This window comes from Rhipicephalus microplus, chromosome X, assembly GCF_043290135.1.
Source record: "Rhipicephalus microplus isolate Deutch F79 chromosome X, USDA_Rmic, whole genome shotgun sequence".
NCBI classification, from domain to species: domain Eukaryota; kingdom Metazoa; phylum Arthropoda; class Arachnida; order Ixodida; family Ixodidae; genus Rhipicephalus; species Rhipicephalus microplus.
The window spans coordinates 333,389,824-333,401,904 of record NC_134710.1 but is presented as its reverse complement, the minus strand read 5'-3'; the positions used below and the strand labels follow the sequence as shown (position 1 = coordinate 333,401,904).

The 12,081-nt window shown below is 46.6% G+C and overlaps 1 protein-coding gene across 1 annotated transcript in view; it reads right to left on the bottom strand.

Moving 5' to 3' along the window:
- The window catches only part of LOC119161235 (cytochrome P450 4V2), a 118,333-nt gene that overhangs the window by 32,217 nt on the left and 74,035 nt on the right, over positions 1-12,081 (bottom strand). Inside the window, exon 9 of the mRNA XM_037413609.2 lies at positions 42-108. Coding sequence (XP_037269506.2) covers positions 42-108 — 67 coding nt within the window. The remainder of the gene's footprint in view (positions 1-41; positions 109-12,081) is intronic.

Sequence of the window (12,081 nt, the reverse complement as noted above, 5' to 3'; positions counted from 1 at the left end):
TGTATACATTCTATAAAAATAGAAGCAAACAACTTTCTCACCAACGTTCATGTCTTCGTCGACGTTGCGAGCTATGAGCGGAACTGGCGGATAAAGCCTCAGCGATTCCTGCAATGAAAGACAAAGAATACTTGTCAATGTTTTGAACACACACACACACACACACGCACACACACACACACACACGCACACGCACACGCACACGCACACACACACACACACACACACACACACACACACACACACACACACACACACACACACACACACAGGGCATTAGTGTAAGCAGAATCTTCGTTGCGAACGTGCCGATGATGAAAGCCACAAGGCCGTGTCAACCGTATCGACAATAGTAGTATAGGATGGCGATCACATTATTTTTAGTTTCGTTGCTGTATGCGAGCTTATGACGTACCAATTCATCAAGCACTGTATGCACAATGGTGGATCAATTGCACGTGCTTACAGCATTCATCTCATAGTGGCGCAGCCAGTGGGGGAGAGCTTGAACAACCCCCCTTCTCAATTAATTGCGAAGCGTTTTTTGCGTACTGCAAGCCCCTCTTGCATATCTATCTATCTATCTATCTATCTATCTATCTATCTATCTATCTATCTATCTATCTATCTATCTATCTATCTATCTATCTATCTATCTATCTATCTATCTATCTATCTATCTATCTATCTATCTATCTGCCAGACTCGTGTGGCACATGCCTGTGTACCACCAGTGGGTATGTGCCACGGGTATGCGGGTATGTGCCATTGGTATTTGACAGTTTGTCTACCGAGAAAGAGCGAGAACATATATTGGTAATTTAGATGCGAGAGGTTTACGAAAAAGCGACAGTGGTCGTGTTCACCTTACAAACGCAAAGAATGAACGCCATGATCCCAGTAGGAATCGTAACCAAGAATTCTGCGCGTGTTCAAGAGGCACGCCACATCTAGGAACTGCTTTTGAAGAAACCCTATACAGGTGTAATGTTGGTGAAGGAATATATATATATATATATATATATATATATATATATATATATATATATATATATATATATATATATATATATATATATATATATATATATATATATATATATATATTTATATATATTCTTTTTCGTGCAGTGTGATCAATAGTTCACTTATGCACATGCAACCAACTAGCCCAACTTACCGTCTTACTGTTATAAGCATTACATATGCGCTCCAATCACACAGGCGTCAAGTCAGGTTAACGTCAATTGTAAAAAAGCGCCAAGTTGGTCTACGTAGAACTATCGAGGGCTACTATTCTCGCAAGCACAAGCGCTACATTTTTCCTAGCTGGTTCTGGTGTTGGTAATACCTATGTTGTTCCTCGTATCATTACGCAACTGTAAACCACTTGTTATATAAAATATATACCACTGTTCAACATACATGTCTGTGTTTATAATATTTGTACACTTCTTTAGCGCCATTTTTTAAGGTTTCGCTCAATAAACAATTAAATCGTTTCTCCGTATGTATCGCATACTATGGATTCCAAGGTACGTGGGATCTGTTTCATTTTTTCATGGGTACGCGCATGCGCACAAACACACGTTTGAACATACTCAAAGAATGGTTGAGTCCCCCTTCATTAAAGAAACAAGAACAAAAAAAATTGGGAATACACGACTAACGTCGCGCGAGCGATAGAAAAACTCGTAGCATTGGCGATCGTGACATGTTGCGAAATTACAAGTGGATGTGCGGCTGTGTCTTGTAATAGCAATTATTGATAGGGTTTAGTGTCCAAAAGCACGACATGGTTGTGACTGACGCCGTAGCGGAGTGCTCCAGAAATTCGAACCACCCTGGGTTCTTGAACGTGTGCTACTCAAGCATTTTCCCCTCGATCGAAAATGCGGCCTCCACGAGCGGCAATCGATTCTGCGCCCTGCGGGTTGGCAGTCAAGCACCGCAGACACGGGACCACTGTGGCGGGTGAACTGTGGTATAAATAGTCCATCCTAATTATAGATGTTGCATAGCGTCTGAGCAGTGCCAGCTGCTAGGTGGTAAGAGGGGGAGATACAGGAGGTGCTCTGGGTGACACTGTTACCACGTGCTTCCTTACATGGCCTTTCAAACTGCGACGTACCACGAAAACAGTTTCCGAGGAACCGGCATCATGCCGTTTCACAGTTAAAGCTTTTATGAGATCACAACAATGGCCGTTGTTGGCAAAGTAGTTATCTGCCGCCGGCGCCACCAATGTCCGTAATCACTATCGCGCAAAAAAAAAACACCATGTAAGAACATACAAAAGATGGAATGTTGTTGAGTCTCGGCCCCCTCTGGGGAAGCCTAGTATTCCATTACAGAGTTATGCCGCTGCTTGAAGCTTATTCGCAAAAAAGATGCAATGCACTATCCATGTCAGAAAGAAACGACTTTAACATATGCAATATAGCGTGAAAGAAAAGTGCAATGAAAACCAGGCCTCACAGAATGCGAACTGTGTAACCAGGTGCCACTCAATGTGGGTTGCTTAACGAATGCCCTCTAACCCCTTAAAAAAAGCTCAGCCACAATTCTTCACCATCATTAGGCTCATCAACAAAGGGAGAGAGAGAGAGAGAAGAAATATAGGAAAGGTAGGGAGGTTAACTATAGAACATGTCCAATTTGCTACCCTACACAAGTCAGGAGAAATAAGGAAGTAAAAGAAAGAAAGAGAGAGAGAGAGAGAGAAGGAGAGACACATTGCACACCACACACAGAGTGGAGGGTTTCAGGGGTGGTTGCTCAATGATGTTGCCTCCAAGTGTAGCAGGAGAGTTCGTGTGGCTATCTACGATGGTGGTCTATGTTACCATGCTCCCAAGGTTTCTTAAGTAAAGGGCCGAAGATCGAGTCTCCTTAATGCACACCGCAGAGTCCGGTAATCTTGTCCATATTGAGGACAGTGGCACCAGCAATGTAAATAGTTTCTGCACATTTCCAGTTATCGCACTTCGACAGGTCAGCCATGCCAATGCGATAGCTGAATGAGTTGGTGAGCACCACACTAACCCACAGCCGACAAAGCATTGTTGCGTCACGTCGCGAAAGCTTGGATGACACTTGAAGTTAAAGCGGCGATTCAAGATTTTGTGGTCGACGAGTGTAGTACAGTAGAGAATGGCAGTGTGTAAGCGTGGCCATATGCGCGCATGCAGCGTCGACTCTTCATAGCTGTATCATCAGTGTGGGCGCTCTATTGCGGGAACATCGGGCCGCCTCGTCGGTGAGGTGGTTAATACTAATCCCACTGTGACCCGGCAATCATTGCAAGACTATGTCGTGTCCTTGATTAGTAGCGCGATGACGAATTTGGTTGATTTGAGACACAAACTGATGGCATTTTGCACACCGTATATGCTTCGCACGCATTGGAAAGCCACCTTGGAGTCGCAGGATATGGCCCATTTAGTAGGTGATTCTTGAATAACAAATTTTATTGTAACTAAAAGAGCACTGCGCTCGGAGCCTGTAGATGTCGTGACGTCTGAGGTCTGGAACTTGACGGTGATTGATCGAGAAGGTACCACAAAGGCGCACGTCGAACTTCCCGAGACCGAACCGTCCGTGTGGACATGAATTCGGTTAGCATACGATATATGAAATTGGTCTAGTGAGACATGCTTGAGGGCTGCATATGACAGGCTAGTTTTTAAAATGTGCAGCATTTCTTAGTTGCATGATCTCGTGCTTCGGCGACGGCGGTGGCGCCGTACACACCCTTACTGCACATTATGGCGTATCGCGTCTCTATCCACATGTTCGCGTGTGCCGGCCCAGGAAGACACCGCAAAACTGTAGCTCCTCTCCCCCTCTCTCGCCTCGCAAGGCCAACTCAGGCAGCGTCTGCTAGTAAAAAGAAAATACTGCTCGTGCTGCACAACCGTTCACTGGCCACCCCGTATATGTAGGCACTGGATCGCACGTTAGGAATTCAGTCAAGGGCGTCTTTACTTGGCTTTCGCTTGACGTTGAAGCTAACGCCTCTCCTTCATTCAATGAATAAAAATAATAAAGGCTAAAGAACAATTAAGCATTCCAAATCCTACCCAATTACACAGCATTCACGCAATACCCCCACCACTCTGCGACGCATTTACTCGAGTTCCTCCCGTGGGAAGATGCGGGTGGTATTTATTTAGATATTCCCGGCACTTCAAAGTGTTCAGGGGGCCTTTGCAGGTAGCGCTCCGGGCATGGTTATATGGATGTGGGTGGGCTGCGAGATGGGATGCTGGTTAGGCGTGACTACTCTAAAAAACGCTGCCTTCGGTCTTTCTAAAGGCACGCTAGCTAGCCGTCTTTCTAAAGACAAGCTGGGACTCTGCATATAAGTGAAATCTGAGCCCGCAGAGGGTCTGCAGTTATACACGTCGTAATCGGGTGGTTTTTGGCGATGGGAATCATTGCTACCACGTTATCACACCTAGGTGTGCTAACACGGTAGGTTGCTTCTCACCACCAGCTCTCTTCGTACAATCCATTCCTTAAAGGGTCCCTGCAAACGTTTTGAAAATGGTCAGAAAACGCTGTCGATTGGTAGTAGAGACTCCAGAGAACACGCGAGACAAATTATATAGCGCACCACGTGGCCCGGAATCCACAATAAGTTATCAAAGTCAGCTAAAAATTTCTTTCTCTTCTTTCGACAAAATCACGGAAGATGGTCCAAAATAACTCGTAGAAAGCCCATCTATCAGCCATTGACTGATTTGAAGTTCGCGCGCTTGGTCGTTACAGAGATTGCCGCGGGAGGCCGCAACTTGTACACGCGTGCCCGTGTGATCGCACTGAAAAAACCGCGCAATCGCAGAAAAAAGAAATAAAAAGTGCTTAAAGTCACGAGGCGCGGGCGTTGCTTTTCTTTGGCCCTGCCTTCTCTCCATGCTTAGCTTCAAGCGCTTTCGTTGGGACGAGAAAAGAGAGAATGCGATAGCAGCATGTGACAAATCTTTGTAACTAGTCTCGCGAAGGACGGATGCTTAAAATTTTTTGCAGCGTTGAATTAGTGAGACAATAAGCTCTTCCAGTAAATTCATTCCATGCTTTCTTGAAAAAGTGTTTCAGGGACCTTTCAAGTGTTACTCATCCCAAACCCACACTCTCGCCTTCTCGTCTTCTTTTTCCCACGTGCCATTGTAGACAGGAACGGCCTTCCCTACGTCATTGTTTCCATTACCAACCCGGAAGCTTTCACTAAAGCTATGAGCGCTCATTTCTCATTATTAATGGTCAAGTGTCAAGCATCCTTATTGTACTCCCATCCCTTATGTAATTCCCCTTCATGAGGTATTGTACTCCCACCCCTTATGTAATTCCCCTACATCAGGACCTTAAGGAAATAAAGTGAAAATGAAAAGTAGCCAGCCCAAAGCAATTGTGAAGGACTTGGTCTTCAATGGAAGACGAAGAAGTGTGTTTTGAATAGGAGCTACTTCTGCTAACTCCGGCGTATTTCAGTTGTAATTTAAGTCTGTTGATCAGTTTTCGCTGCCCCCTTGGAGGGGATGGATGTAGACCACCCCGGGCGCCTGCCGGCACCAGCGGCGTCAGCGGCGGCCGCCTCCAGGAAGCGGATGGGACAAGCGAGTGACAGTGACAGTGAAGATACTCATGCTTACTATCTCAGCAGTGAGGAATTTTCAGATGACGGTTTCCAGCCTGTGCTGAGCCGCAAAGCGAAGAGGAGGAACATGAGGACATCCTCATCCTCAACTATTCAAACTGTAAGTGAAGCGCCAAAATCGAACACTTATACCATCCTGTTTCTGCCTGCACTTCCTACCGTCAGCATGAAACGCCTTAACAGACAGTCTGTGTCGAGGTCTCTGGAAACGCTCGTGCCAAATGAGATCACGGACATAAGAGTGAACGCCAGAAAGAATATACTGGCTGTGGACGTTTTGCACGCAAGCGCGTTGGGCGTTCTGCGCAGTGTAACTGACTTGGACGGCAACCAGGTGCGCTCTCATGTTCCCTTGGGATGTGATGTAGTAACCGGCGTGATCTACGACATAGATGTGGCTATTTCCAATAATGACTTACAATTTCTTGTCAAGTCAACAACTGATACTCCAATTGTTGATGTCACCTGGCTAGGCAAGTCTCGCTGTGTGAAGATTGCGTTTAAGAGCACATCACTCCCCTCTCATGTGAAGGTGGGATACTTCAGACATGCTGTGCGGCCTTTCATTCCAAAGCCTCTCCAGTGCCGTAAATGCATGAAACTTGGACATGTGAGCAGCGTCTGCGAGAATTCGGTGGTATGCCACCGCTGCGCCGAGCCCCATGAAGCGGATAAGTGCGTCGCAACTGTCAAGAAATGCTCTAATTGCAATGGATCCCATGAAGCCACATCGAAGGACTGCCCGCGGATTCAGAAGGAAATTGCCATCTTGAAGGAGATGGTGCGCGACCACTCATCTCATCGAGAAGCCGCAGCTAAAGTCAGAAGGCGTCGTTCACGTCGACGTCGGTGTTCAAGGAAGCCCGCTACCTCCTCGACACGTTTGCCAGATCCCTCATCCGTACCACCTCCTTTGCCTCCCAGACCACATGCCGTGGGAAAGGCTGTAAAGGACAAAGCCAGTGAGCATACCCTAACTGCGACATAGTGGCCTGCACTTCAAAGGGAAGCAGCATCAAGCGAACCGAAGGAGTTTCATGACGGCCAGTCCGCGATCCCGGTTCGACATCTTTCCAACCAAGACAGGCAAGTGACTGCAATCGTGCAATCATTAATTGCCACGATTCGCACGCTACTGAGCAGCATACAATCTCCGTCTGCTAAGAGTGCACTGCAACAAATACTGGATGCACTGAATCCAGTTCTTGCTAACGTCGTATAAGCACAATGGCTCAACAAAATCTCATCTTCCGCACTGAAGTTAAAAGTGCGTCGATTTTTCAGTGGAATGCCAGAGGCATGAAGTCCCGTATCTCGGACTTTCGCCAATTTGTTCGGGCTAATCAATTCCCTATACTTGTCATATGTGAACCAAACGTATCAACGCCTTATAGATTGTCCGGTTATGAAGCTTTTTGTTCAGCCGCTTGCGAAGAACGAAGCAAAGTAATTGTTTACATTCGCGCAGACTTGACTTATCTTTCGCACCCAATAAGTTCAAATGACGACAATCAGTACGTGTGTCTTCGTGTAAAGAAGAATGCAGTTTCGTTCACGCTTATTGGTGGATATATATCTCCGTCATCGCGATTTGACTGCGACAGATTAAAAGACATCCTAATGAGGACCGATGGGCCTTGGATCATCACCGGTGACTTCAACGCCCATCACAAGCTTTGGGGGAGCACTAGGATGAATGCCAGGGGCCGGAACATTGTTACATTCGCTTCCGATTACGACCTTTCCATCATGAACGATGGTACCCCCACATATCTGCGGGGTCTCACGTATGGCAGTTGCCTTGACCTGACATTGGTGTCACGGTGCTTCTCTCACAAAGTTAAATGGTTTTGCGATATTGAGACTCATGGGAGTGATCACATACCCACCTACGTGACGATCGATGGTATCATAAAAAATTTCTCTTCCGGTGTTGCAATTGGCACTGACTGGTCGATGTTTACATCGCGTGTTGAGGACGCTTGCCAAGAAGGCCTCGCCTGCAGCCTGGAAAATACCATAGCGGAAGCTATGCAAGCGTCCAAATGTAAATTACCATTTTCGTCTAAAATAACACAGTTTGACATCGAACTGGAAAGATTACGAGCTATACGAAGGCGTGCTGAACGACGATACAGACGCACAAGATCAATTTACGATCTGAGGGAAGCAAGACGGCTCCAAAAAAGATTCAACGACGCATTTACAAGCTGGAGAGCGAACGCTGGAAAGCATTCTGCGAATCTCTAGACCCTCATAAACCGCTGTCATATATCTGGAGAACAGTTCGTGGTCTTCGCTCCTCTCCGCAACAACGGCACCCTTTTAAAGCTTTGGCACTCCATCATGGAAAAACAGAACTCGAGGTGGCTAAAGAATTTTGCACGAGAGTTGCCGGGAATATTATGAACGAGAGCATCGACGCCGTGATCGTTCCTGAGACGCGATTACCAGAAATGGACATTCCATTCACCATGGAAGAACTGGAAGGTGCGTTAGTCGCTTCTAAGCGCATGTCGTCGCCAGGTCCTGATGGTATTACTTATAGTGCGTTGGGACACCTTGGACAAAAAGCCAGAAAAGAACTTTTAACATGCTTCAACAACTCCTGGCTCAGCGGCAGTGTTCCCCGAGAATGGAAAATAAGTCGATTAATACCACTTTTGAAATCGGGAAAATCACCATTGGACTTGACAGCATATCGCCCTATTGCCCTCGCAAGCTGCCTCGGAAAAGTGATGGAAAGGATGGTTCTATTTCGTCTCGAGTGGTACTTGGAACGATACAACAGATACCCTTCTTGCATGGCAGGCTTTCGTCGGGGCCGCTCCTCCATCGACTGTGTCCTTGACTTATCGACATTTGTGCAACAAGAAAAAAGTCGCAAGCGCATATCAGTGGCACTCTTTCTTGACGTGAAGGGTGCATATGATAATGTAGCTCACGATGCCATCCTCACTTCTCTCGCAGAAATGGGCATTGGTGGACGAATGTTTCAATGGATAAAAGATTATATAACTGGCAGGGGTTTCTTTGTGCAAACATATGAGGGTACAACTGCTGAACATTACACCTACTGCGGAGTACCTCAGGGAGGTGTTTTAAGCCCCACATTGTTCAATGTGGCCCTCATTGGTCTGGTGAAGGTTCTGCCAAAGTCGGTGTGCCTATCCATATACGCCGATGATATTTGCCTCTGGAGTGCTGCAGTTACTCGCCCTCAGGTGCGTGCACGAATACAGCGGGCAGCAACCCTCACAACAGCCTACCTTCAGAAACAAGGCCTAACTATATCAACTGTGAAGTGCGCGTTGATGGCGTTTACACGCAAACCAATGACGCCATACCCTGTTTACATCAATGGGCAGAGTGTCAAATATGCACGGACGCATCGTTTCCTGGGCATAATAATCGACAGAAGTCTTTCGTGGAGCCCACATTGTGCGTACTTGAAGAAGAGACTGCTATCTATTGTGCATATAATGAAATTCATGTGCGGGAAAGCATGGGGAACTTCTGTGGCCTCCATGCTACAGCTGTACAGGGCCCTATTTCTGGGTCTATTGCGCTACAGCTTGCCGGTACTGACTAACACTTTCAAATCCAATACTCATTCATTGGAGAGTTTGCAGGGTCAGGCACTGCGTATCTGCCTAGGACTGCCCCGATGCGCTTATACTTATGCCACAATCATGCTTGCCAAAGACCATCCGGTCAGGACATATAGAGTTGTGGATTGCCTCAGAGCGCACATTAGACATGCTAGCCGTGTCCCCGACCACCACTTGGCCCTTCTACCCTCCGGAAGACCACGAGCTACGTTTTCAGACGTCATAGCCAAGCACCTAAACAGCATTCCATCAGGTTATACGCCAGCTGCGAGAATGGCATGTCCTTTGTGGTGCCTCGACCAGCCGCAAGTACGTCTAGAAATTCCGGGAATCAAAAAGAAAAGCAATCACTCCAGAGTAGCATTGAAGCAAGCAACACTGCTATTATTACATGAGTTGTACTTAGACCGAACGCAGATATACACTGATGGGTCCGTCTCGTCCAGCAGCTCATCAGGTGCCGCTGTAATTCCGGCTGCAGCAATGACAATCAAGTTTAAGTTGTCACATATGACTACATCTACGGCATCAGAGCTTGCTGCTATAAGGGCTGCTTTACAATATCTCGTTCAAGAACGTCCAAGAAAATGGGTCATATTCTGTGATTCGAAGGCAGCGCTTCAGAGTTTGCAGTCTGCCATGCGTAGGAGGAGTCATGACCAATTGGTACAAGAAATAAGACATTGCCATCATGAAGCTCTAGCACGAGGGCATGATATTATATATCAATGGCTACCTGGACATATCGGTATTACCGGAAATCAATTAGCCGATGATGCAGCCCGCTCAGCCCATGAAGGAACCCATGTGGTCCCGATTCCTCTATCAAGGAATGATGCAGCAAGACAACTTTACCTGCTGGCTCGAGATCTGACACGTACGTTCTGGTCGTCTACCAGTTTCCAAAGGTGTCAATTTTATGAACTGGATCCTTCGCTCAAGCTAAAGCTACCATCACAACTTTCCCGCTCCGATGCGACACTATTATGCCGCCTTTGGTTGGGTGTTGCATTTACAAAGGTGTACTCCTTTCGCATTGGTATGGCAGACACCTCTACATGCGACTTCTGCGGAGCTCAAGAGACCATCGAACACGTCCTGTGCAGCTGCGCTTGCTACGACACACAGCGATGCCAGCTCCGGATGGTTTTGAATCAACTTGACCCCGGACCATTTTGTGTGCAGAAGATACTAGGACCTTGGGCATCTGCCTCAGTTGCGCAGAAAGCAACTAAAGCACTGCTACTTTACCTAAAGTCAACAAACCTGAGCGACCGCCTGTAGACTGTGTGTGCTCCCCGAGTGTGCTCGTGATTGTGTGTACCTTCTCATCTCTCTGCAACCTCTTTTCTCCCCTTTATCCCTTCCCCAGTGCAGGGTAGCAAACCGGATGCGCGTCTGGTTAACCTCCCTGCCTTTCCTTGCATCTTTATCTCTCTCTCTCTCTGGTCTTCAATGCTTTGCCAGACTCGGATGTCAGTCTTCTCGGCGTTTGACAGCACGGGTGTGCTGGATCGCAAATACCCCAAGAGCACTCTGTGTAGTTGAAACATGGCTGATACGGATGTGCTCCACGTTTTACCGGCGAGAAATATCATTACGTGGGCGATAGAGGTGAGCCTCTTCTTCATGTGCGAGATGCTCATACGGTGTCGATTGAAACGAGTCACCACATCAACAATGTTCACATAATACCTTGCAGATCTGTAGCGGGTGCCTGTAGTCTCCACAGAATAAATAATAGCGGGGTGCGTGCTTCCCAACCTGACCAAAATTTTGACATATGGCGTAGTGGTACCTAGCTTGTATACTTGCAAGGTAGCCCCAAGAGAGTTGGCCGCGAGCTGCATAAATGCTGCTCTTCGAGGTTTCGCTGTGACTGTACTGCGTTTTCCACCAAGGCCTGTTTTTTATGAGCATTTTGTTCGTATGTGACGCGGGATGCAACAAAATGACAGAACATCATCAGCGAAACAAAACAACAAGCAAGAAAAGGCCGTCTCTCCCAGAACGCGTGACTACTAGCATGGAACTATTGTCATGCAAGAACCAGACTCACCGTACAGTGCGAACCCAGACCGAAAAGAGTGCGCTAGGCCCTTCCTCTCTAAAGAAAGAACTTCGTTGGGTGGGGCAGTCTGGGCAGTGAACTTGAGCAAACAAGGCCTGTGCTCTTTTGTGCGTGAGCGTGTTTTACAGTTTCTTCTATTATATCTTTGATCACGTGTAGACCTCAATTATTTGAACTAATTAATCAGTTGAAACGTACAATACGTGCAAGAGGAATACAGAGAGGCGAGCCTGTGGCCAATTGAAAACTGGCTTTCGCACAAGTGCCAACACTCGTGCTCTGCGATGACGAACGTGTTGGGCGTCTCAAGGAGCTCGTTGGTTGTGGAATCTCAATAAAAAAGAAAAGAAAACCGTTCCAGCTGAAGAGAGACTGGCATGCTTTTTTTTTCATGTGAGGAACTTGATAGGCGGTAACGGGAGATTTTTTAAAACTACATATTTCAGTCAGCATTTCTGGTCTATATCGCCACAACTTTTTGGTCTATATTGTCACAGTTTTCGATGCTGACATTTAAAAAATAGAGAGAAATAGTTAGGGAGAAATAGTGAGAGAGAAATAGAAAGAAACGGCCTGTAGTGATCCGAAGTAAGACATTAAAAACTGGCAGAGAAGTCAATTATTTTGATGACATTGAATGAAGACGATGTTGTTATAACTCCAGATAGCCAACATTTTGCGACTTTAGTAACCTTCGCCATCACTAAGAAAGCGAAGATTAACGACGGCCAATTGTGTAC